General features: G+C 31.0%; 1 protein-coding gene across 4 annotated transcripts; it reads left to right on the top strand.

The window, feature by feature from the left end:
* Positions 1–2154: 2154 nt before the first annotated feature.
* LOC139514606 (excitatory amino acid transporter-like) lies at positions 2155–26854 on the top strand. Of its 4 annotated transcripts, none has more exons than XM_071304022.1 (11): positions 2155–2344; positions 16765–16992; positions 17823–17897; positions 18764–18886; positions 19331–19409; positions 19793–19959; positions 20601–20727; positions 21744–21977; positions 22577–22771; positions 24795–24929; positions 25752–26854. In XM_071304022.1, exons 1-11 carry the CDS (start codon positions 2302–2304, stop codon positions 25930–25932), a joined length of 1587 nt encoding a protein of 528 aa, XP_071160123.1. In that variant the 5' UTR covers positions 2155–2301; the 3' UTR covers positions 25933–26854. The 4 variants fall into 4 exon arrangements, with proteins under 4 accessions (XP_071160123.1, XP_071160124.1, XP_071160126.1 ...); XM_071304023.1 differs by lacking the exon at positions 2155–2344 and adding an exon at positions 3543–3662; XM_071304025.1 differs by lacking the exon at positions 2155–2344 and adding an exon at positions 6279–6398.
* The last annotated feature ends 937 nt before the right edge of the window (positions 26855–27791 follow it).

Raw genomic sequence — 27791 nt, 5'->3', positions numbered from 1 at the left:
GTCAAACTCATAAATCGAAAATAAAGTGACAACGTACAAGTTGAGATATATAAACACATAAGCACCATAAGATGGTGACAAGGGAACGTCATGCACCATCTAAAAATGGATAACTAACGATAGGAAATGAAAAATCATCTCTTTTATCATAAATTTTCGTATTAAGCTTCCCGTTAATGATATAGATATATATGCCTTTTTATGTTTCTTTGTTTACATATTTGTTTGTTTTTATAGGGATCAAGATTATGATAACACGATGTTGACTGCTGTACTCCTATTTTTGACACTTTTACCTATCATGTCCGTTTGTTTAGTTCTCATGTCGTTGTCAATCTAATGAAATTTTATGCGACTGTCATACAAGTGAGAGGTTTATATAGCTATAAAACCAGGTGTAACCCACCATTTTCACCACAAGAAAATGCCTATACCAAATCAGAAATACGAAAGTTATTATCCATTTGTGTGATGTGTTAGAGCTTTTGATTTTGCCATTTGCTAAGGGACTTTCCATTTTTAATTTTCATCTGAGTTTGATTTTTTTTTTTTTCTTTTTTTTTTTTTTTTTTTTTTAACTTTTTTAGTTAAGTTGACGAGAGGCCTTCTTACCGTTCTCATATCTAGGTTTATCAAAATCTAATCTGTACTCTAGTGTAACTATCAGAAGCTTTACATCATTTTCACATTCTATTCTATTTCCTTTAAAATTATAAACAATATCATGATTAAAATGTTTTTACCAATTGTCAGAGCTTGAAATTTAACTGGATTAGCATTTTGGTGGGGTTCGTGTTGCTCAGTCTTAGTTTTCTGTGTTGTTTTGTGTACTATAATTGTTTGTCTATTGGTCTTATCTTATACGTCATGACGTTGTCTATTTATAACCAAACCAGTCAAGCATTTTGAGACTATCACTTTCTAATTTTTTTTTTATAACATTCTGTTTATCATAATCAGCAAAAAATAACGTTCTGTCATCAGCATAATTATATATAAAGTACTAGTGTCAGCTATGCACCAAAATTCCATTTATGAACATACTTTCAAAATTACTACAAATATTATTAATCTTCACATCTTGGTTACTGTTTTGTAAATATATAGATCATCTGTAAATGTCTATACAACTATTTGATAAACCATAAGTTTTTATTTTTAATGATAATAATTCTGAAGTAACTGTGAACCTTCATGAATATTAAAGGACTGAACTTAATAATGGAGGTCCTGAAATAATTGTGAAATAATAAATAAAAAAAGAATTTCATGAAACATATAAGGACCTTTTCAATAATGAAAAGTCAACCTTTTAAAAGTGGAGGTCAATTCCAATTTGGAGGTTAGGATATTACTCAGGATATCATAAAATCAAACTATGGAGCATTCCTGAAATATTTCAGGCAGAGCTCCTGACGCTGATTAATTTTGGCTGTGAACACTTATGTTAAATTCATCGTGACTATACCTGCCGTCTGAATTTCTGACTTGTTTCGGGTATTTGCAGACAAGAAACAAACAATATATCTATAAAACTGTATTAAAAAGGAATTAACTATTGAAAATTATTTTGAAAACAATTTAAACATTGGAAACATTGCAACTAAATTATTTACAAAAGAAAAATCATAGACAATAATACATCTGTCAGAAATGAAATTTGAATAATATCCTCAGTCTGGATCACCTTTACTCTTATTACGGCGACTTATGATCATCTGTCATGTAGAGAATCATCTGTGCTGGTGCATGCATGGGTTATTTTCTGGTAACGCGAATATGATCATTGATTCGTAGTTTTTGTGCGTTTATGGACTGTTGTCTGAATTTTTTTACTCTTTTGTTCTTCGTCATTAGTTTGCTAGACCTTCTGCATGTTTTTTTTATTTCCTCTTGTATTTTCTTTTTTTTATTGGGAATATAAGTTAAAACATTTGTTCTTTATACAGGCGATGTTCATCCTTCTATTCTGCATGCACACATACAGTTTTGGTGGAAACAAAGGACAGTGCGTAAGTCTATGGATAGGCAGTAAGTACATTTTAAAATGGCAAGTAGTTGGCATAAAAGACATAACCTTAAATTTCTTGTGGTCTTTTATTGAAAACGCACTGCTATATGTTTTTGTAACTATATTTAATCTGCAAAATTGAAGTCTAAATTGGGAAACCTATGTCTCTCTATGCTTTTTTATGATGCAATGTATATTGTGCACAATATCGGCATCTTAAATACATATCGATTAATATTCATAAATGTAACATATTTATTGGGACAGCCTTACTAGCTAGTAAAGTTAAAATGAAAGATGGAAAATATAGAAATGTTTGTTATCGTCATTTAGGTAAGAAGATTTATATGACAATCAAACATATAACAATGACATACATGGCGGCGACGTGCTCTGATCCATCGATCGTTTTATTCATAACTTGACGCAGAGCCAAAAGATGTAAACGAATTGCTGTTTTAAAAAATCAATAATAACAAAAATGACACCAAAGAAGGCACTGTCCAATTCGAATTTTGGGGTCCGAGTTATCTTATGACTTATAAAAAGCGTAAGAAAAGAAGATTAAAACGAAGGAAGCACGATGTCATATTAATAAGTCTTATGTCAACGTAATGAGAAAGAGTTAAATTTGACAAATTTGCGACATTACAAATTTAATTGTTTATCAATTTTCCCAATAACAGTAATTTCAGAAACTACAATCAAATGACATCTCTTTGATAAATGCCTGAAATTAATATGTATATGTACTTTTGATGATTTTACGAACAGCTTATAGATTATATGTATATATAAGTAACAGATGTAACATCATTGATCATTGATATACAGCACTGATATAAGCTGATGTAATGTTTTAGAAAGAATAGTTATCAGGCAATGAAATTGTGCAAAAAAGGCAAATTCCCAAGTTCTTTAAAAAAAAATTGTTAAAGTTTGACACGTCACTTTATAATCTATATAATGAGGGAATATGGCAATACATCTGTTTTATAAATTTATTTTTAGGGGGGGGGGGCCGAGGCTGACCATTTTTTTTGTTATCCAACACTTCTCCTAATTTTGATTTTCAATCTATGTGGTAAGATAACATGGGAATGAGTGCTGGGAATCAAGAAGGGAGGGAGGGAAGGGGAGAGGGATGTACGAACCGGGGACATTAGAGGAGGAGAAAGAATAGAGTAAACATTATAATGGATTTGTTTTACCAATTTTCATCTGGGAGTAAGGGGGATACAAGTTGGGATTCATGAACCCCCTCTCTAACTCTCTTAGCTTGTAGTCTGTAGTTAAATAAAGTGCATCACGAAATATTTGAGAACTTAATGAAGTTAACATTACATCCTGTACGAAATGGTTTCGTATCAGTTTGGGTAATTACAACTTTAACAACCGCATATAAATCAAATTCTTAAAAATAAATTATACACTTCAAAACAGATGCACAATTGTAAAATTCCCAGGATGTCTCTATTGGATAAAATGATAACAAAAAACAATTAGTTGTAAAGTAAGTCAAATATTATTTAAAACGGATACATACTGAATAAGCTGATGCAATAACGGAAAGGTTAAAGTTCGATATGTAGATTTATAATTGTGAAATTTTCTAAACAATGTATTTGAATACATCGAACGTTGTTACAAGGTAAGGAGTTCTAACATATTTATATTCTAACCAAAATATCATAAGAAAAATAAGGAATAAGGGGAGAAGGAGGAGTGTCCCCCAAATTTAGTTGAATATTGTATGACAACTGATTTGTTTCCATATGGCTTCTCAGAAACTAATGTAACAGGGAAATTCCACCAAAGCTCTTACCAGTTGTGATAAATTCTTTGATAGTGTTCCTGTACTGTTGATGGTAGCACTCAGGAAAGACCTGTCTAAATTCCTCTCAATTGATCAAATCAACAACACTTCTCGTTATCTTGATAATACTGTTTTCGTTAAATAATTCATAATTCTGTAAATATACTGCCGAAAATTCCTTTAACTTAGGATCTTACTTTAAAATAACAGCAATAATTATCCATCACTTGATTTAAATATACCAGACATACCAGTTTAACACGGAAAACTCTACATTATAATTTACGACATTGAAAAGGGACGATTTTTCGTTCCTTCTTGTTATTTTTTTTCGCTGGTGATGTTTCTTTGGCACTATCTTACACTGTTTATATATAACAATTCGTTCGCTATGCCCGTATCGTAGTGACATTTTGATTTCATTGAGCGTAATTCTATGTATGATTTCGAAGTCCCGAAGTCAGGGATATCGTTACCACAAAATTCGTAATCCATGACTAAATTCTGCCATGGATACTAAAGTTTTGTTTTGATCTTTAGCTGTCCCTGCAGAAATTTTATTTCAAACGACATAGCACACCCTAATTTTTACGGTGATATGTTGTTTACCGAGTTGTAAAAATTTAGATACGATCCGTGTAAACTTATCGATCGATTAAATAAACTTATTTTAAAAGGTTGACACTTCAACACTGTAATTAGATCTTTGAATATTGTTTTTATAGGTATGACTTTTGATTTTGGTATCGAAAAATTAAACCCATACACTATTATTTTTATGGATATTCACGGTTCTACAATCTGTCGATACCATTTATTTTGGTATTGCACAAGGTCATGTTTTTCTTTGACAGTTAGTGACGTCTTTAAATTAAATCCATTGGATGTTTAATGTGTACTGGTTAATATTTTAGTCTCAAATACATGATTTCTTTACAAGTTGTTAAAAGATGTATTACTAAAAGGTAGATACTAGACGCTGAGGTTGATAAATTTGATGTGGAGACTGAGTCAAAACATTGATTTAACCGCCACAATTTTAATCATATATGCGTGTTATTGACAAGCTATCTATCCTGTCTTGGTTTATCTGAATTATATTTACTTAGAACGTCTGAGTGTAACATCGAAGTTACAAAATCAAACTTTGGACTTTGTATAGTAACATCAACTAATGCAAAAAGTAAAATCACAAAAAATACTGAACTCCGAGGAAAATTTAAAACGGAAAGTCCCTAATCAAATGGCCAAATTAAAAGCTCAAACACCTCAAACGATTGGTAAAGAAGTGTCATACTCCTTGCTATTACAGCCATATCCAAAGAAAATGTTGGGTAAACTGGTTTTATAGCTAGCTTAACTTTCCAGTTTTTTTACAGTTATTTAAAGGTCCTTTATTTTAACAAAAGATGATTGAACAACTATACGTGTTAGCACCCCATACAGATATAATAGGTCAATGTGATAATAATAATTGTGATCCAAACAGACATACACAATAATCAAACACAGACGCCAACAAAAAGTGTTTTAGATAATAGTACATGCAGTTTATAATATACACTTTCATTGGCATTGATGAAAATATGTCGAGTATTTACCTTTTCGTAGCACGTCTATTGGCTTGCAGTACTCTCAGGTTTGTACTTTGTGTCTTTTTGTGTTGTGGGGGACGTATAATAAATTCCCCGCAATCTCTGGTCTTTATTCGCTAGTTGTATTTCTTCATTGGGTCTGGTGAGTTAAGCCCTTTTTAACATTTTTTTATGTTGTATTGTCACATCACTATCCCAAATTAGGGGAGGGTTTGGCGCCAGCAAACATTTTTTTTATTAGTCATATTGTTTTTGTGTCTGTCCCAAGTCAGGAGCCTGTTGTTTAGTGGATTCGTTTTCGTTTTGAAATAAGTAATTGCTCTTCATATGGCTAATTAATAATAACTCAACCCTGAAACGTTTAGTGTATATATGGGGATGGTTTTGATATGGAGGATAATTTGATATACATGTACATATAGATAACCAAAACATACCTACTAATTAGAGGTTGTCTTGACATAGACGGGAGAAATCCAGATGAAGTTGGTTCATTTCTGTCGTATTTGATTTTCTTCAATTGTTTTTTGATGAATTAGTCCGTTAGTTTTCTCAACTGAATTGTTTCCCATTTGTAATGCTTTTATAGCCGACTTTACGATATGGGTATTTCTCATTGATGAAGGCCATACGGTTTTTCTCTTTGTCCCACTCCCCCATGTTCCCTTTGATCACAGTTTTTTTTTTTAAACATCTGCATCATTTAAGCACGTTATTACAGGCTTTATCAAAGGATATTGTATACTAGTATTTATTTTCAAAATTAGACCAAAATCAGCCGTGAGGTATATCGGCCCATTAAATTTACCATTCTTTTCACCCATTTAATATGCTTTGTGAATGTTTTATTTCAAAGCTAAATACAGGTAGCTTTAAAAGGTTTCAGAAGGTATGACAAAGTAAGATACAGAACGGGTCATTTAATACAGAATACAATATTCAGTGCATGTAGTTTCTAAGTTTCGTATCTTCAAAGGTAAGAAAATCTTCTCGTATAATCTACAGTATACATACATGTAAGTCTTTTTTTTATCATATTGTTTTTTTAATTTTATTTTACAAGGTGATTTTTTTTTAACATTTTAATGATTTATCTCTTACAGACAATACTTAAGTAATTTGAGTTTTAAGTGAATACAAGTATAGGTTTATTAGAAGGAGTAACTAAGAAACAAATGGGAAGAACTGAAATGTTGTCGATGAACATAAATTACACGTAATTATTTATGGCATCATTTTCTGTGTAAATTTTGCACGTCTCCATTAGTAGTGGAAATAAATGGCTGTTTAATATCCCAGTTCATTGTCAAGTTTTCAAAGATATTGGGAATCGTGATTTTGTTCTTAACAACTCGTAATCTCACAGACTAGCCCTTCCCTACTTAATGCAGATCTTCAGGTACAAGGTAAATAATATTTTACAAAACTGATTAATAATGATTTATTTAACATTTTTAGCATGACACAAACATTTATTCTAAATGTTGTATACTAGTATATAAAACAGAAGATGTTGTATCATTGCCAATGAGACAACTTTCCACAAGAGACAAAATGACACAGAAATTAACAACTATAAGTAACCATACGCCGCCTTCAACATTGAGCAAAGCCCACATCGCATAGTCAGTCAGCTTTTAAAGATCCAGAAACAACAAATGTAAAACAATTCAAACGAGAAAACTAGCGGCCCAATGTATGTACAAAAAAAAAATGACAAAATATGTAACACAGCAACACACGACAACAACTGAATTAAAGGCTCTTTACTTGGAACAGGCACATACCGAATGAGGCGGGGTTTGGCGCCAAACTCTCTTCTAACCTTGTACTGTGATGTAACGGTGAAACATAACAATATTCTATGCCAAAAAAATAAAGAAAAACAAATACTGTGAGAAACCTCAACAAAGGTAACCACTCAATTTCCAAGCTCCTGTCATGGGACATGCACTTGCAGAATGGGGTGGAGTTAAACTAGGTTGAAGGCGGTCAAACCCCACCCTAACATTGATCAGTGGTGTAACAGTAAAACAAACTATGAAAATAAGTTGGAAAAGGTTTAACTCATCAGATGGATACAAATATGAATGCATCTGACAGAACACAGAGTGGACTAGGCCGAGTACTTGTACATGCATCAGCAAAAAGACACTAAGTACAATTCTGTAGTTACTGAGTTCAAAGTCAAACACATCTTATAATAAAAAGCATGCATCTAAGACTAAATTATCAATCAATACACATCCAACATCCAGTAGTTCATAAACAGTCAGAAAAAAATTCTTCGCTAGCCAAGGGTTACGATCCACTCTCGTTCTCTTCGTGAAGAGAACGAGAGTGGATCGTAACCTTTGGCTAGCGAAGATGGAAAAAACATGACCCTACGCAATGCCAAAATAAAGGTATCGATAGATTGTAGAGCCATGAATTGGCATATGTATATATAATAATATAACAATAATATTTAGTTTATATAAATCTACTGATAACAAAATCAATATTCCTTTAAGAATAAGTTTATCTAAATGATTGATAATAAAATTGAGAATGGAAATGGGGAATGTGCCAAAGAGACAACAACCCGACCATAGAAAAAAAAACAACAGCAGAAGGTCACCAACAGGTCTTCAATGTAGCGAGAAATTCCCGCACCCGGAGGCGTCCTTCAGCTGGCCCCTAAACAAATATATACTAGTTCAGTGATAATGAACGTCATACTAATTTCCAAATTGTACACAAGAAACTAAAATTAAAATAATACAAGACTAACAAAGGCCAGAGGCTCCTGACTTGGGACAGGCGCAAAATGCGGCGGGGTTAAACATGTTTGTGAGATCTCAACCCTCTCCCTATACCTCTAACCAATGTAGAAAAGTAAACGCATAACAATACGCACATTAAAATTCAGTTCAAGAGAAGTCCGAGTCTGATGTCAGAATAAATCTACCCGTATCGTTTCTAAATTTCCGGGCTCGATGAACAATTTTAACATTTCCGTAAACATGAGGATGTGCTATCCAGTTTGAAATAGGATTTCTACAGGTACAAACAAACTTCAAAACAAAATCTTTACTTCCATGAAAGAATTTAGTAAAGGTTTTAAGGTATTATTTTGTAACGAAATCCCTGACTTAATTATTTACCAGTAATACATATATTACGTAAGTTAAAATCCAAAAGTCACAACAGACACGGACGTAGAGAACACGTTGTGATACATAAACAGCATAAGATGGTGCCAAAGAAACATCCCCAGCCAAAAAAGAAATAACAATATGTCATAAATATTGTTGTAGTTTTCTGTGTAAATAGAATTTTCTATAACTAGGAAAAGTAAAGTTATTACCGTTTATGTAAAAAATGTAAAACTATCATATCATTTATATTTTTATACATATACATCTTTGAACGTTTCGGCAAGAAATTTTTTGTTACCCTTCAACACCAGTTTGGAATATTGGTTGCACCTGTACATTATTTGATATCTGTTTTCTCTTAACCGATTCCCGTAGCAAGCAAACATGCTATGACAGAAAGGGAAGGGAGGGAGTCGAGGGTTCGTACACATTTTATTTGATTATAAAACATACTGATAAAGTCAAATAATGTCGAGATACCAATTTAAATATGCTAATCAATTGAAGTCAGAGCCCCACGACCCTTCGTAACCTACATCAGATCCTTTATGTTTTTTATTGCTCACTTTGTATTATCCCCTTTTTAGTATTTTATTGATGTATTAAGAAATACTGAAGACAGTTAGAGGATTCTATAAAAATAAATCAAGTGAATTCAGTCGATGTAAGCTTAGTGTTTAGGTACATGTGTAACATTGTGTTTATGTTCATGCTTAACTTGGTGTTCAGGTTCATACGTAACTTTGTGTTAAGGTACATGTGTTTTTGCTGTAATATAAATCTTACGCGTAAAATATTACAATGTTCGAATCCATAATGCCAGTTGTTACTAATCTGTCATTTTATTTATGTTGTCAAGGATATTTTTCAAATACATGCTTAAAAGCAAAATTTAAACAAATTTGATTTAAAAGGATCAAGGAATAAACGGCGAATATCTTTATTTTTAAAGCTAGCTTCTTTCTATAAGCATATCTTTTACCTACAATTCTTATTATTTTTGCAGATAATTCAGGAAGAGGTGTGACAGGTTTCAGTGTATTGATTGTCATTATATATAATGGCCTCTCTTCAGAATGTTCAGTCAGTTTTGAAAAAAAATATCTCCTAATTAGCACATATAAAAAAATCAGTGGCACATAAAGAATTGTTTACGAATACGCAAAATTTGCAGTTACCTCATTTAAGTAAAATTCCTTAGATCATAGTTTTACCCTTGAACTGTGACCCTGAATTTAGCCATATAAAATAAATCTTTATTATATTAACTGTATACATGATCAAACAAATTGAAATTTGTTAAGATGTAACACAATTCGTACATGATATATACGTCTATCTATATACAATTTATTGAAATTGTTAAAGTAATTGAAAGGATATGTTTGGCATTCTTCATCATACAATTTGAATTTAGTTAATATGTGATAAAATTTTCGCTATTTAACTTTAAACTTTATAATATGAAAAGGTACACTTTTAGTCAACAAAAACATCAATATTATCTTAAACCACATATAATAATTTTTATCGCTTTTTTGTGCATTTTTCCTTTGATCTTTTTTTGTGATAATTTTCATATCATGCTTCTCGCTTGAGATGGAAAAATTATCGCTAGAAACTAAGGAGGCCACGTGGCGTTGCTAACGAAACTGACATGAAATTGACAACGTCGTCATAGTTAAAATAGCGATAAACAGATTATCATTGGTCATCTCAACTCGATTGCTTTTCTCACTTTCGCTGTACCAGCTCAAGCGAGAAATAATCTATAAATACTGCACTTGTTCTATCTGAGCAGTCAAAATGCATTGACTGTATATTTCTATGTCATATACAGTCACTGACCCGATACCACTTTTCCTCATGAATATTTAAATAGAAGTTGCCGAAATAACATTTAATTATTCATACGACGTCTTCAACCTGTTCTTGTTTCCAATGCATACAACGATGCGTGGAACGACTCAATCTTGTTTCTTTTGCAATTATTGGAAAAACATATTTCATTTATTAATATTTTTGTTTGCAACCTATAAATCATTAAAATTTGTTATGCTTATGGTTGACATTTTAGTCCATACTCATCGAGTGTGGGTTTCAACAGGTAAATGTACATTTCATTGTGTTGAAAATTTCTCCGTGGGCATGATATGAGGCCTTTTTAAAGGGGATTTCCCCAAATATTTAAATCAAATAAATAACATTAAGTGAATAACGCATCAAACAACAATTGAAAATGTTTTTTTTTTAGATTGCAGTATAAAGACAATAATAGTGCATTGACTTGACATATCAACGATATAAGGATTCGGCCCGAAACGGGGAAATGCGAGGCTGGGACTTTTTTTTTTACTTACATAAAGATATGTTTTTCGCTGGTATTTACCGACTATGGCAAAATCATGTGATTCGCTTTGGTGGAGTTGACCAGTGCGTCGAAAAAACGTCACTCGGTCATTTTGAAATTCAATTACAGTAACACATTGCTTAGGCTGAGGATGACAATCATGACACCTTCAAAGCGAGACAGGATTGAGCAAGAGCGTATTGACTTTTATTTCACAATTCCACCAAACAGAAAGTAAAACTCAATTACACTCTCATGAAAAAAAACCGTTCCACACCAATATTATTTACATATGAAAACATGTTTAATCCAAACGCCCTAGTCTATTTCAAAATAACATAGCTGAATAATGACCACCAGAAGTATTAAAAGCTCTAGATGGATTTAAAGTCTAAGGTACGAACCATTTGATTTGAGGAGGCAATCTGAGATATTTGAGAAAAAAAATCTTACTCTGATCACGGTTTGCCTTATAAACAAAAATTCTGGCCGTATCTGGATTGAAAAACAATAATCTTGTCTATATTTTTTTACTATTAGAAACGAAAATTTCCAACAGAATTATTTAGCATTAAACGAACATGATGAATAAAAAGGAGCGTTTTTTTTGGAGGGGGGGGGGGGGAGGGGGGGCGGATTTTCGTGTCGACCGGAATGTCTGGTTTGCCGAACTGATATATTGAATACTTTTTTTAAGACCAGACTGCAACCTGCCTTTATGTCTCCATTTGTCAACCGACATTCATAAATTCGTTTTCATTTCAGACTCATTCGTAGCCTTTTGGAACCCCTTACTTCTCTTGTTTGGTTGAAACGTTTCAACGAAACATTTGGTTAAACATTGCTTGTTTGTACACTATTTTAACTCGTGTCGGTCGTTTTGTAAATTTCATTGAATAGCCTGGCGTATATTTTGCATAAAAACAGAAATCTGTAAGTTTATCCTAATTTAACATACAACACACGAGAATTTGCCATGTCTATGTTTAACTGACAAGTCCCACATCAAATATATCAATCAGTACATAGCTTTTGGTCCATACTATCATTTTATGATAGCACTTGATAGGGAAATTTAATACAGCATAAAACATGTCCAACCCTTGCACTTTACAGCAAATGAAAAATAGACATGTTCCACGTCAGAAACCGTTAAAGGGTGCATTTTAAACTTATTTTATGTTTTTTTAGCCCGCTCGGCGATCTTAAAAAACTTTGCCGCCATTTCCAAAATCTGGATCCGCCCCTGCAATGCACTATTATTGTCTATATATGATCCTTCAATATCTAATGCATTTGTCTAAAATTAAAATCAGGTTCACCATAAGTCTTTTTTATTTGAACCTACTTGCTTATTCCGTCAACTAGTAATCATTCTAAGGCGATTCCTGTATGAACCTTCATACATCTTTTGATTTTTGTGTCGTTTGTACTGCAATTTTACAGTTATTGCTTAAATGTTCAATTGTATATATCTTACCGAATTGTTGAATGACAACGACAATAAGGAAACCAATGTGTAAAAAAATAATTAATGATTAATGTCTTGTGACGTCTTACTATATACAAGTGTGTTTACGACATGGAAAGAAAAGAGGTAACGGAAGTTCAAGAAATGTAATCAAAGATCTTCTATCAAACACACAATACATAAATAATAAAAACATGAAGATGTAGCAAAGGTCAACAAAGGCGTGGAACAGACATATGCATTTATAAAACCGTTTTTGTCCCCTTGTGATCCTAGTGTTAACCTAAAACTGTGACCATAGATTTAACCATATAAAAATAAATCCTTAAGTTATTATATTAACTATATATATATGATGAAAACGATTTGAAAGTTGTTTACGTGTAACACAATTAGTTCATCTATATACGTCTATATATAGAAAATATATTGCAAATAAGTAAAACAATTAATGGATATATTGGAATTCAACACCTGAATAACAGTGTTTACAAATCCCCTTCACTACTGGCAATTTCAATATGTAAGTTACTGTTGCATATTCGTATGTTTACAAATGTTGTGATGCTATTTTGTCAATATCTGTGAATAAATGTTTTACTCTTTAAACTTTATTTTAAAATTACGGTGTGTATTCAACATATTACCGTTTTTGTGTCATCTTTATAAATGACCCCTCTCATTAATGTTTACATTTTCCCGTAATATGTTGACAATGGATGAATTTAATTTTGACTTATGAAAGGTACGTTGATTTTGTTCAAACATGTCCAAAGCCTTTTAGGTTTTCAACTATATTTTTTTATGTAAACATTGTCTTTAAAAGACCAATATATCAAATTTGCATCTTTTGCTTTCGAATTGATAAATATTGGTCTGATATTGAGGCCTGATACTGTTATGTGAACGTTTCCAACTATTTAAGGCCTATGTACAAATATCATTCAATATCCGTATTTGATTTATTTTAACTAAAGGGAAAGTCCAGAATATTCTATTGATCGATCGATTGTTGTTCTATATTTTACTTTTACTTTATGAACTTTATTCTTGTACTCACGTCATGATTACTATTTAATTTTGAAATGTGTATCCTATATAAATTGTTTTTTATTAGGACCGAATCATTATATTCACAATAAAGGACACAAGAAGGTAACATTATATATTATAGGCCTACCTAGTATTCCGATTGCTTTTACTAGCGATTATTCAATTAACATTACATGTATTTGCATAAACTTTTATTTATTAATTACAATTTTTCGTTCTGTATTTGTTTTTTGATTCGAGCGACGCTCGTGGGTATTTTGTTGTATTCAAAACTGAATAACGATATGAAGATTATGTTTATCAGAAGGTTAGTGCAATTGAAATTTTAATCGTTTTAAAGAATTTAAACATTTATAAAAATTATTGTTCGCTCATAACGAACAGAAGTTTAATGAAAATATGATAAACATATGTTACGTTTTTGATTGAACATATTGCAGTCTGTTATATCAAAAGTATATATATATATATATATATATATACAACTCGTCTAAACACCAACCCAACAATGTTAGATCTGTAAATTTGCTTTTGCAAATTTTTGGTTCTTCCCTCGCCGGGATTCGAACCGATGTTACTGTGATATCGTGACACCAATTCGCCTCCACTGCAGCCGTCCCGCTAGACCACACGACCACCTGGGCTCTTAAAAATAGAGCTTTCGCTGGCCGTGTGTTACCTTTCCACGTCAGTTTTAATCTAGCGGCGTACCGCAGTACATGATATATATAAGGCATGAAGATGTTATTGTGACAGATCAGCTAAATTATCTATAGTAAAGGATCCTACAAATTAATGTAAGATACAGTCACAGAAAATAGGTATATATATATATACGAGTCTAAATTGAAAACTACGTTCAAACCTATAATTGCGTTGGATAAAAACCACAATTTTTATACGTGTGCATGTAAAACAAATTTCGTTGTAGAAGGGTCTAAATACAGCACAAACAACATTTTCCAAAAGACCAAAAAGGTGAAAAAGTATTTTTAAACAAAACGCATTTGACTAACAGGTCGAACAACTGATGTTCTTAAACCCTGCTGACTGCCTTTGGCGATTGTCAAATAAAATTGATCACAAGATGTAACAAAATGGACCTTAATATAAATTTAATACTAAACAGAAAACAATTAACTTGTGGCCACGATGTTATGCCACAAACATAAGGTGTCAATATTTTTTTGTACACCAGACCCGGATTTCGACAATAAATGTCTCTTCAGTGATGTTAGGGATCGAAACGGTATTTGGAAGGCCATATAAAATGTACCCTCATTTTTAAATAGACTCTTGAATATATATATATATTTGCAATACCCCCACGCCCTTCCCAAACAAATATAAAATGATGGTTAATTTACGTCGTATATATAATTTTAGCACCAGTAACCTACTCCTGCATTAATTTATGTTGAACGTTTAACCACAAGTTTCAGCAACATTGACACGACTGTGTTAATCCGCTAAACATTCTGATTAATACCAAAAAGATATATTATGAAAATGATGCTTTAAATTTCTATACACATTGTCATTGCAAAGAGTCATTAGAAATTTGATAGGAAACAATTTTGTAAAATATTAAGGAAGGAAGTATAAGATTTCAAATGCTCATTCAATGATAAATTCAATAACAAATTTATCATGGATACTATGCATAAATTTTATTCATCAGACACGCGTGAATTTTCCGCATATTTAAATCTAAATATAAACGACCTTTTTAATTTACTAACAATTCTCGAATAATGAACAATATTATATAACATTGTGTAGTTGTTAAATTGTTAAATTGCATTATACCCTTCAGCATGGAATTTTCTATTTTATAATTTCTAAAGCAAAATATTAACCTGTATCTAAAAGGCAATTTATGTAATTACTTTCATGGAGTTTTGGTATGGGTTAAGATAGTCCTTCTCGACAAGTTCTTTGATGATTGATATTTTTTCGAAAATATTTTGCCGCGTTAGGCTATTTTGATCATTTATTATGACTTGTTTAAATCATAGGAAATACGCAAAAGATAGTCTTATCCCTTTTAATGGTTTTAAACCTCAGTTTTAAACGGGAAATGATAATATTTTTTTTCAAATAGACTTTATGCATAATAGAAAAAAAAATCTGTATGGTAAGATTGAATTTGCTTCCTGTGTATATTTCTTTTTTGTTTTAGTAAATTAAATCCTCAAGAATTATACTAGATTTATGGAGAAAGTATTTTGTATTTTAATGTTGTTGTTTCCCCCCGGAAATAAATGAAATGAATGGTACGGCACACAAGATTTGTACTTTTAATAAAAGTGCATGTACTTTTTATACTGAAACGAAAATGAATACAAATAAACTGACAAAATGCATCGGCCGTTTTAAAGCATTTATCAAATAGAGTTGACGGTATTTAGATTAAAACTTTTAAGTTTCAAATGGGGAAATAAAAACTGTAATAAAATTTTAAAACAAATATGCAATGGATGTCTAAAATAGAATTTGAGTGGATATATATTTTTGACATCTTTCATCACAAAAATATCGACTCATTCAAACTCATAATCAGTTTTCTGTATAAAAATGTCCCATTTATTAAAAAAGAAACACAACTACGGCATATTAGCCCTAACAGAAATTGTGTAACTTGTTTCGAATCAGAAAAATTAAAAACAAAATATTGCTCTATATATTTATGCACATAATTTTTACTGACAAAACATAAAAACAGCACTTTAAAATATGTTATGTTATGTGTGTGTTAGTTACATTGTAGTGTTGTGTCGTTGTTCTCCTCTCGTATTTAATGCGTTTCCCTCAGTTTTAGTTTGTTACCCCGATTTTGTTTTTTGTCCATGGATTTATGAGTATGAACAGCGGTATACTACTGTTGCCTTTATTTATGCCTCTGAAGCATTTTTCTAGATTTTTACCATCATAACTGACACTTTAAGTCGAAAATTTGAAAGCCAGAGATGTCTAGAAGAATTGAAATATTTAAAGAGCTAAAAGTATATGACTTAACATAACATACATTGATGGTTAAAATTTATCTCATATCAACTTTGTCGAATGTTATTGAAATCTTACTTTCATAATGCTCATCATCATATCAATTTATAAACATAATAGCTTATCACTTGCTCTGGTATATTAAATATGAACAGCCACAGACAATATGTACAACTATCATTGTGTGAGAATGTTTCTTTAATCAATCGTTAATTATTATTTATGTACTCCTCGATTACTAGGTATAAATATTTTTTACATACTAGCACAATATGGTAATGCAGATTATACATTATAGATAATTTTAACAAAATACTTTCAGGCTCGACAGATATGAATCTTTATAAGCACGAACGAGAATCATTGACATCAGTACATATAACTGAACATGAAGTCAGGAGACGAGTATGTTGTCTGGCAAATAAGATTGAAAAATTTGTCAAAAAGAATCTTATGCTCATCCTGACCTTTGGAGGCATTGTTTTGGGATTTTCTATTGGATTTGCTATAAGAACAGCACAGCCATCGAAAGACACTTTGATATGGATAGGTATGTAATGATATATTTTATGTGTCGTGGTAGCACTTTTGTCGTCTTAAAGTCTAAGTTATATGCCAATTTATATTTGAGCATAAACTGTGTACTTCCGGATATTTAAACTTACCAACGGGTTGAACATCTGTTTGTGCTGTCTAATCTTAAGAGCAGTGTGCTCCATTTGATGTCGTTTGTTGCGTCGTGTATCCTTCCTTTGGTCATGCTATTTTTTGCTTTTCTTATTTCTTTATATGTCAATACAAGTCTTCATATCTTGTGCTTTAATATTTTTTTTAAATTCTATTGAAATTCAATTGTATATAAAAACGTTAAATAAACACTGATTCAATTGTACAAAAATCGTTTAGAAAATAATGTATCATATATAATAATGAAAAGTATGTAAAATAGAAATTAATACCAACCGAAGCAATTGTAAGATATACAATTCCGAAATACAACCAGAGCACAACGTGCCAAACTGAAAAATGTGTTCTCCCTCTGAATTACTAGTGATATTCACTCTTCTGTTGTATAGGTTGATTATGTTTGAACTGTTGTCGACGTGGGGGAATTGAGGGAGAATACTGTACCACATATAGAACTAGTCAATTATAGAAATGTGCTTTTTAAGAATGACTTGTACACTATCAAATTCATAAATATCAAACAGAGTACTATGTGACAACACACTTGAGACATTCTATGTAGTCAATCAGAGATACGTTTCCATGGGGAATTTTAATTTTCAAATATTTTATTGCATCTTTTGTTTATCATTGATTATCATGGGATATGCAACTCCATACCAGAAAGTGTTTCAAATGTGTTTAATTTAACAGGAATGCCAGGAGAGCTATTTTTACGCACTTTGAAGTTGTTGATCCTGCCTTTAATTGTATGCAGTGTAATCTCAGGTAAGATAGTATGAACATAACAACATCATACATAACTTAATCTAAATTATTGAATAGAAAATAATGTTAGTTACTTGGGATTAGATTCCAAATACATTGCAGGCAATTCTGTCACTTTATATGAATGGAATAAAACTGAAAAGAAACCAGTTTGTCGGAGAATCAATAGAAAATCCCCTCAAGACGAAGATAGCATTTTCCCGTTTTGGTCAAACGTTTCTGTTTTTGGATTTTAATGCTAATCAGATTTGTGTTTGATTTGGTCATACAACCTATATATTCGAGTCTTATGATGTAATCGAAACGAGTGTTTAGCGTACCAAATTTTCAAGCTTGGTATCTTTGATATTTTTATAAGTTGTTCTTTGGTGAAAGTACAAAATAATTCTATTTGATTCATGCAAAGACTCAATTCCTACATTGCAATTATTCACGGTATATAAGAATTATAATAAAAGAGTGGCATATACAAACAAACCCACTATAAACAGTAAACCAATACTGAAGTGTAAATCTATAAAAAATAAAAAAATATACATCATACGTGAAAAGAGGGATTCACAAAATATTCAAACATATTAAATTAAATATTAAACAGAAACAGACAAACAAAGAGAAATAATTAAGACATAACAAAAGACAATAAATTATCCAGATAGGTTGTTACGATAAATTCGATAAATAGTCGTACGCTTAAACAAACAGTTTATATATCTTTGTATATATTTTCAATGTTGGGCACTGACAATTCTTGACTAATCGTTAAAAAAAAAACCCAAAAATGATGGAGTTATGAAACAAATAATTAAACACTAGGTGAAATAAATAGTTTCAATATATATTAATTTATTGTTTTTCGTTTCTAGGAAGTGCTGCGCTAGATCCAAAGTCAAACGGGAAAATCAGTGCAATATCATTCCTCTTCATTGTCATAACTAACATATTAGCAGGTGTATTTGGTGTAGCATTGTGTATCATTTTCAAACCAGGTATGCACTGTTTAAGATAAGATCAATAATGTTAGGTCATTATACAAATTAAACTGTCGTCCAACAATATTTAATAGTTTATTCATATTGCAGTTAATGATAGTGCAAGTAATGGTTTTGTATTTTCATTACTTATGAAAAAGCACACGGTAGCACATTATTTGAAAAACAGAACTGCCTTGCCGAAATATTTATTAGCCACAGCATAATTATGCATTTTATTCATATATTTACATTTAAATGTTATCAGAAATAATAAATATCAGTTAACAATTGTCATGGTGTTGTTTTTGTCGTTTTGATTTTTATCCTGTGCTTCATTATATTATGGAAGGCAGAGTTCAGTTTTTATGAAAAATTATATTGCCAGGATTGAAATAAAATTAACTTGGTTTAAAAAAAAAGAGTATTAAATGTAGAAAAAAAAATGATTTATATTTTCAGGGGATGGTGTTCTTTTGTCCAAAGACATTAAAGAGACAGCTATTGTTGAAACACAAGACATATTTATTGATTTACTCAGGTAAATATATCCAAACTGTATTATAAAATGCTTGTTTTTATACAGAAGTCACATGAGTATCAATTGATGCATTGATTGAGGCTTCCGATAGCTCACATGTAGTTATTTTAGATTTGTTTAATCAATGTTCGATTATTTCAGTAACTTTTGTTTTATTATCATTTACCAAATAATAAACAAAAAGGTATGAGATTACTGCAAATGATTTATTTATGTATTCTACATTATTTAAGTTTTAAAGTTTAATAACTTACTATTGGTTTATATATCACTGACCAAAACAAAACATACATTGCTTATACAATGTACATTGGTTTACAATATTACCGTTCATAATATACTATAATTCATATAATAGATTACCTTTATCTCAATCTTTGTAGGAATGTATTTCCAGACAACATGATAAAAGCCACATTTTCTCAATCTCAAACTGAAAATAAAATAAGTTTTCAAACTATTGAACGAAACACAACCAATGGCACTATTTCTGAAGTTGTACAAACTATAAGTAAGAGTGTGAAGGATACAGGAGGCACGAATGTGCTTGGTAAGTAATAATTTGTAAATATAATTTGTAATAAAACACTTATTGACAAATAAAATATGCTATGACAGCTGGATTTCATGATTAAGTAAAACATGATGTAGTAGTTTGGATATACCACAGGCTATAGAAATTTGCAGCACTTCAAAATTATTTAGGCAATTCGTAATGATAAACACACATTTTTTTCTTGAACAAAAGGCAGTTTTTACTGATAATACTATATCTGTAAAAATAGATTTGGTGTGTGTATTGACAGCGTTTCTACGTTACTATATGTTAATGAATGTTACACGAATGCATTTGAATTAAAAGAGAAACAAAGAATTTGCAAATGAGACAATAACAAAACAACACACGTTACCAAACAATATCGAGAGGGTAATATAAAGGTTTACAACAATAAACAAGTGTCTGTTCTTTATGTCAAGCTCAAATATATTCTGAGTAAAAACAGAGTGTCGTCAAAAGATTGTTTTCAATTGACAAGTTTATAATGAGATTTTAAATGAATTCTGGGACACATACAAAAATAAAAAGATGGGATAAGACTACAAACACTCCACCAGAGACCAAATGATGTGGACGTTGAATTGCATACTTATAAAACATATTGCAGTCTATTTTGTTTTAATTACTTACAGGTTTGATAACCGTGTGTACTCTTATTGGTATTGCATCAAGTAGACTTAAAGGGAGAGTGAAAGTTTTTACTCAGTTCTTCCAGGCTGGAGCAGATATAATATTGCAGATTTTAAGATGGATTCTATGGTAGGTGTAGTGCTTTTAAGTAAAACAGGTACCTTATCGTTTTTGAAAGACTCATCGGTGATGCTCGAATCAAAAACATGGAACGCCAAATGAATTTCGAAATTGAAATTCATCGAGGACCTTAATCTATTCCTTGGGTAGAAACTCCATAGGATTGCGAACAATTCAAAGTTTTGTAAATTTAATTATGAATTATAACAATATATCAATAAAGGCAACAGTAACATACCGCTGTTCGAAACTCATAAATCAATAGAGAAGAAAACAAATCCGGGCCACAAACCAAGACCGAGGGAAACGTATCAAATATAAGAGGAGAACAACGACACAACAGAAACACAATATTAAAATGTAACACACACAGAAATGAACTTTAATATAACAATGGCCATTTTTCTGACTTGGTACAGAACATTTTAAGAAAAAAAAATGGTGGGTTGAACCTGGTTTTGTGGCATGCCAAACCTCCCGCTTTTATGACAATGTCAAATATAACTTTAAAATGACAACATTACATGACAAGCCTACAATACAAATAAACGGAGAACATATAGGACAGAGAAACACACGAATAATAGCTTACAAAAGGTCGAGGTTTTAAAATTAATACACCAGACGTGCGTTTTGTCCACTCAAGACTAATCAGTGACGCTCGGATGAAAAAAGTTCGAAAGCCAAAACAAGTACAAAGTTGAAGAGCACTGAGTACTAAAAGTTCCAAATAGTTGTGCTCAATACGGCTAGATAAATGATACCTTATGTAAACACCGATGCGATTATTACTGGGAAGACAGTAGTTGTATGTGTAATCATCTTTTATAATGCAAGGAAAATGCCTATGCCTGTCTGCACTTTATTGTGCTCAGCTCAGTAATAAAAGTTGTGAAATATGATGACTTATGAAAATATATTGAACAAATCATGAAAGCTATGACGATTTTTTTCATTTTTTTACCCGAAGAATTTTTACTCATATCAAATACAACACAACTTAACATTTTATTTTTATTGTACAGGACAACACCCGTAGGAGTTGCTAGTTTAATAGCGGTATCCATGGCAGGAATAACAGATATTTCAACTGTATTTGCACAGCTTGGCATGTTTGTCTTAACTGTAACAACAGGAATTGCCATACATCAACTTGTATTCATGCCTCTAGTTTTGTTTATTCTCACCCGTAGAAATCCATATGTATATCTAATTACTGTGGTTAAGCCTTGGATGATAGCACTTGCCACTACGAGCACGTAAGTTAATAACGTTTTACTTTTTTTGGACCAATCAAATATAAGTACACATTTATTGAAGATGATGCAGTTTTATGAAGATAACCAATAAACATTTATTTGCATCATTCATTGATTGATGTATAAATAAATTAATATGGAAAATAAATGATGGGTGTATCAAGGGGTTCCAGAGTAGAATAACAAACATACCACCCTCCAAGGAAATTTCAAAACGAAAAGTTCCTTATCAAATGGCAAAAACAAAAGCTCAAACGAACCGAAAACAACTTTCATATTCCTGACTTGGTGCAGACATTTTATTATGTATAAAATGGTGGATTAAACCTGGTAACAAATCTAGCTGAACCGTACAATTGTATGACTTAGAGAACATGATTTCTAAAACACTATTTACGACAGAGCATTGATATCAAGTTTTAATAGTCACAACGGGTAGTTAAGTGATAGTAAATGTGTTTGTAGTGATTGTTTTTTTTTTAAAAGAAAACATACATCAAGCTTTTATCCCTTCCCAACGAAAATTCAAACTATCACGGCTGAATTATTGTTTGTTTACAATGATGTATCGTGTTTAAAACATTATTTTCATATTACAGTGCAGTAGCAATTCCAGAAATGTTAAACGCATGTGAAGAAAAAAATAAAATAGATAAACGTGTCAGTCGTTTTGTGATTCCATTTTGTGTTACACTGAATGCCGATGGCAGTGCATTGTTTATATCAGCAGCCGCAGTATTTTTAGCAACCATTACTGGAATGTCATTGTCAGCAGCAGATTATATCGTTATATGGTAAGCATGAATATCAAGACATGAAAAACATTTATTTTTAATTTACAGTTGAATATAGTAGACTCACAAGTGTATTCTATCCATTTTTTTATATTTATCTATATCTGATCAAAAAGGTCAACAATACCCCCAAAAAATCATTTCAATACAATAAAACGGTAGAAAATCTAGATTTGAAGTTTTGGGTTGTACAAAATGAAATAAAAAAGCCGAATGATATTAATTATTTTGGTAGAACATAAAAATAATCATATCCTGACAGCGTCAAACCTTATAACTCATCAAAATACTACAGTACTACAACATATATGAAGAATAAAATCAAATAGAAAAGATTTTTCTAGTATTAAGTTATTTAGTTTAAAATGTATTCTAACAAAAGGTTCAAGTTCAATACAATTTCGTTTTTGTTTTTTACTTGTGTGTATATATCCTTTACATTTGGACTTTCGTATTATACATGATTAAAAGTTGTACAATGGAAGAAAAGTCATTTTCAATAATGTTAATCTGAAATTGCATTAAACGGTAGAAACTTTTGATTTTGCACATTTTGCCCTCATGATGCCAGCCAAATTTAAACTTGATCTAAGTTTGGTGGTAATTAGCATTGTGTAGAAGTTTCATAGCATTGTTTGAGGCAAAACAAAGTTAAATTGCGGAAAATTCCAAGTGGTAAATTTTCCCATGAATACGTACGGACGTACAGACGGACAAGCGTTAAAATTAATGCCCTCTCCGCTGTAATGAGACTGTTCTATGACGACTTTTATTTATTGAAGGCACTAATTTATAAAATACAAAATTATTGTATTTATTGGCTCTTTGTAATGTTCAATAGCGTATTTGAATAAAAATAATTTTAGTTTCAATTTTTGTCTTAAAATGGGAGGGGGCATAGTTTTGTACCCTTATTGCCCCTGGCTCCTATACGTACACTGTTATTATGACATATGTGTTGTAATAGCAATGAAACGAGTCATTTCGAATACCGGTATGAAAATGAGACTGTTCTATGACGACTTTTATTTATTGAAGGCACTAATTTATAAAATACAAAATTATTGTATTTATTGGCTCTTTGTAATGTTCAATAGCGTATTTGAATAAAAATAATTTTAGTTTCAATTTTTGTCTTAAAATAGGAGGGGGCATAGTTTTGTACCCTTATTGCCCCTGGCTCCTATACGAACACTGTTATTATGACATATGTGTTGTAATAGCAATGAAACGAGTCATTTCGAATACCGGTATGAAAATGAGACTGTTCTGTGACGACTTTTATTTATTGAAGGCACTTATTTATAAAATACAAAATTATTGTATTTATTGGCTCTTTGTCATGTTCAATAGCGTATTTGAATAAAATTTTCAAGAATTAAATTTACTACAATACAAACAATTCTTAGCTCTATTTAAGAACATGTAATTTAAACTTGTTGAAACGAAGTTATTTTAGAATTTGACAAATTAAGCTTTAAGAATTCCTTTTTTAAAATTTGTCTTTTAATTTCGATTTATCATGCGTGTCTCTAAACAAAGTATGCGACGGCAACAATTTAAAAGTCTTGGTGTTCTCATATATGCATTTGATACGGTGCATTTATTATGGATATATTTGAGACTCCATTTATGAAAGAAAATCTACAGAGCAGAGCATTTTTTTTTTGTAGTTCTATTTTAGAATATTTTTTAATTTAAACTTGTTGAAATGAAGTTAGTTTAAAATTTGTCAAAGTAAGTTTTAAGAATTCCTTCTTTTAATTAAGATTTATTATGCATGTCTCTATACAAAGAATGCGACGCGCAACAGTTTATAAGTAGGTGTTCTCTTATATGCATTTGATACGGTGCATTTGTTATGGATATATTTCAGACTCCATTTATGAAATAAAATCTATAGAGCAGAGAATTTTGATTTTTTTTGTGTATCAATTAAAAATGTAGATTCAAATATTTTTCACTTCAAACGATAAAGTAAAACTTCTTCAAAAACTCTTTCATCACATATATTTATTTACAGCATATTGACTGGTTTTGCAACATTAGCTTTGCCGTCTATTCCAAGTTCTAGTATTGTGACTTTAGTGATGGTTCTTACGTCCCTAAATATACCTGCTGGTCAAATTTCGTTACTGTTTGCTGTTGAATGGTATCTGTAAGTATAATTTATCAAATGTTGCAACGGTTTATAGAAACTAATTAACATTAATAGATGCAAAATTATAAAAGTACAAAAAATATTGCCGTTTCCTGTTAATATTTTTTTTTGTATCTGAATCGTTTCCCAAATACTTACAAACGGTATATACATTTAACATACTGTATGCGTCGATAACTTTGTGTCTGGTCATGTATAACAGCCAATATCTTTAATACTTTCCGTTTTTCATTTACTATTTGATATAGGTTTTTTTCTCATTGTTTAAGGTCAAACTGTGGCCTATATTTGCTTGTCCACTTAATTTGAACTCAGGTGGCAATCCTACCATATCTCCATATTGTTATATTGTGTCATTAAGGATGAATATCGGTTTTGGTTTATAAATCCATGACGGTGTAATACAGAATGTTCTATATGACTTACGGCTTCGAAACAGAGACCTAAAGATACCAACGATATGTTCAAACTCACAAATCGAACATAAGCTGACAACGCTATTTCAAAAAACGAAAAAGAACAACAGACAAACAAAAGAGGGGCGAAAGATACCAGAGGGACAGTCAAATTCAGAGATAGAAAATAAACTGACAACGCCATGGCTAAAAATGAAAAAGACAATCAGACAATTAATAGTACACAAGACACAACAGTTAACACGACGCCTTATTTATGAATTTGTGAATTACAAAAGCACATCTATTGCACGGTGCTTTCTTTTTTGGTGGGTTTTGGTTTCTTTTAATACTTACACCATGACCTATGTTTTTGTATTGATAATACACTACCATAATGATTGATAAAAATCCTTTATTTCAGGGACAGAATAAGAACAACAAGTAATGTCGTCAGTCATACATTTTGTACTGCAGTGACTTATCATTTCTGTAAAAATGATTTGAATACATTAGACAATATCCCATGTGATGATATGGAAATCGTTATAGAGAACCCGGATATTCAACATGACGCTTCTGAAAGGACAACTGGAAATTTATAAACCATGCACATTGAGATCAGTGTCGTGTGTACAGAACCAAATATTTCAAACGTACTAAAACCAACATATCAGCGAATACAACATTCAGAATGAAGGTTCTAGATTTGTTCACCGTGACCTAGATTAAGTTCAGTCTATCAAAGTCACAATCTTGTCAGTGTTCGTATGTTCTTGACTTATTAAAGATGAAGAAAGTTCATGGTCTGGGCATCCATAGGCTTGATAGTACAAACGTAATTTCCATAAAGTCGCTGAATAATTATACGTTAAGGCAAACTGTTTTTACATTTTACATTCTTGTATACATTTTCAATGTTGGGCATTAATAAAAGATATGTTATTGAAGAACCACTAATATAGAAAGAATATATTTCAAATGTATAAAAACATCGAATGCAAAATATCAAGTTTATAAATAGGATTTATTGGAACAGAATAGTTAACTCGAAAATCTATAACTATATATATTTAGTATGCTCTTTGATAATTCACTCAAAAGAAAATCAAGGGACGATTACAATGTCTGCATTCAATTCTGCAGAAAAGTAGTTCTGCTATATTAAACTTGTTTATTATTTCATAGTAATTTTATCATAAAGGGTGACCTTATATTAGAATTATTCATTAGTCTGAGATTTTATGTTATTAGAAACAATTATAACAGATTATGCAATGTATGCGTCTGTAGTAGATAGTTACCTATAACAATGATAATAATTATTAATTTAGTATATTTTACACACTAAATATTGACCATTAACTAGCGTTTATTTTATGTAACGGAATAAGAAATGTTCCTACTATTATGATAATATTTATTATTTTAGTCAAGTTTACACTTGTATATTTATCCTAAATTTGTGATGAATTTATATTATTTATGTTTCATGTTATTGCTCAATTTTACATAAACGTTAACTTTAAATTTACTTTGTTTGTCTTATGTTTATGATCCTTACTTGTGCAGTGACGGAGTAGGAAAAAGAAAATTATAACAAAAAAAACCCAAACTTAAATGAAAATTCAAAACGGAAAGTTTTTATCAAATGGCAAAATCAAAAGCTCAAAACATTTCGAAGGAAGGGAAATCAATTGTCATATTCCTAATTTGGTACAGGCATTTCCTTATGTAGAAAATGATAGACTAAATCTGGTTTTATAGCAAGCGAAACCTCTCACTTGTATGACAGACATATTATATTCGGAATTTCCATAATATATACAACCATTTGTGAAGAAAATAAACAGACATGATAGATAGAAATGTAAAAAATAGGGGTACAGCAGTCAATATTGTATTATAATCTGAATCACTATAACAAAGAACAAATATGTCAACAAATAAAAACAGTAAAGCGTATAGACAAAGCACAATAGCAAAATGAAAACCAAGAATATAAAAAATGACCATAGCACAATAACACAATGGCAGGACGTATAAGTACAGAGCAAAGCAATACGGATATTACAAAAAATAAACTGTAAACAGTAAAGGTGAATGATTTGCCAAGTCAAATAATAGACAAGTGTTTTCATTATATTAAACATACATTCGGCCCGTAGTTGTTCGTTTAAAATGTTTTACATTTGTCATTTCGGGGCCTTTAACAGCTGACTTTGAGTATGGGATTTGCTCATTGCATTGTGGAAGGCCGTAAGTGACCAATAGCTGTTAATTTCTTTGTTATTTGGTCTCTAGTAGAGAATTGTTACATTGACAATCATACCACATCTTCTTATTCATAATATAACACGTAATTAAGATAATATAAGGAAGGTCATTAACAGTTTTATTTCACTTCATCTTACATTACGAGTTTGTAGAGTTTTATACAGTTCTTGCACTTATACCTTCAACT

This window comes from Mytilus edulis, chromosome 3 (genome assembly GCF_963676685.1).
Source record: "Mytilus edulis chromosome 3, xbMytEdul2.2, whole genome shotgun sequence".
Lineage (NCBI taxonomy): Eukaryota > Metazoa > Mollusca > Bivalvia > Mytilida > Mytilidae > Mytilus > Mytilus edulis.
Note: the sequence above shows the minus strand (reverse complement) of the source record. Positions and strands in the feature narration are given on the sequence as shown.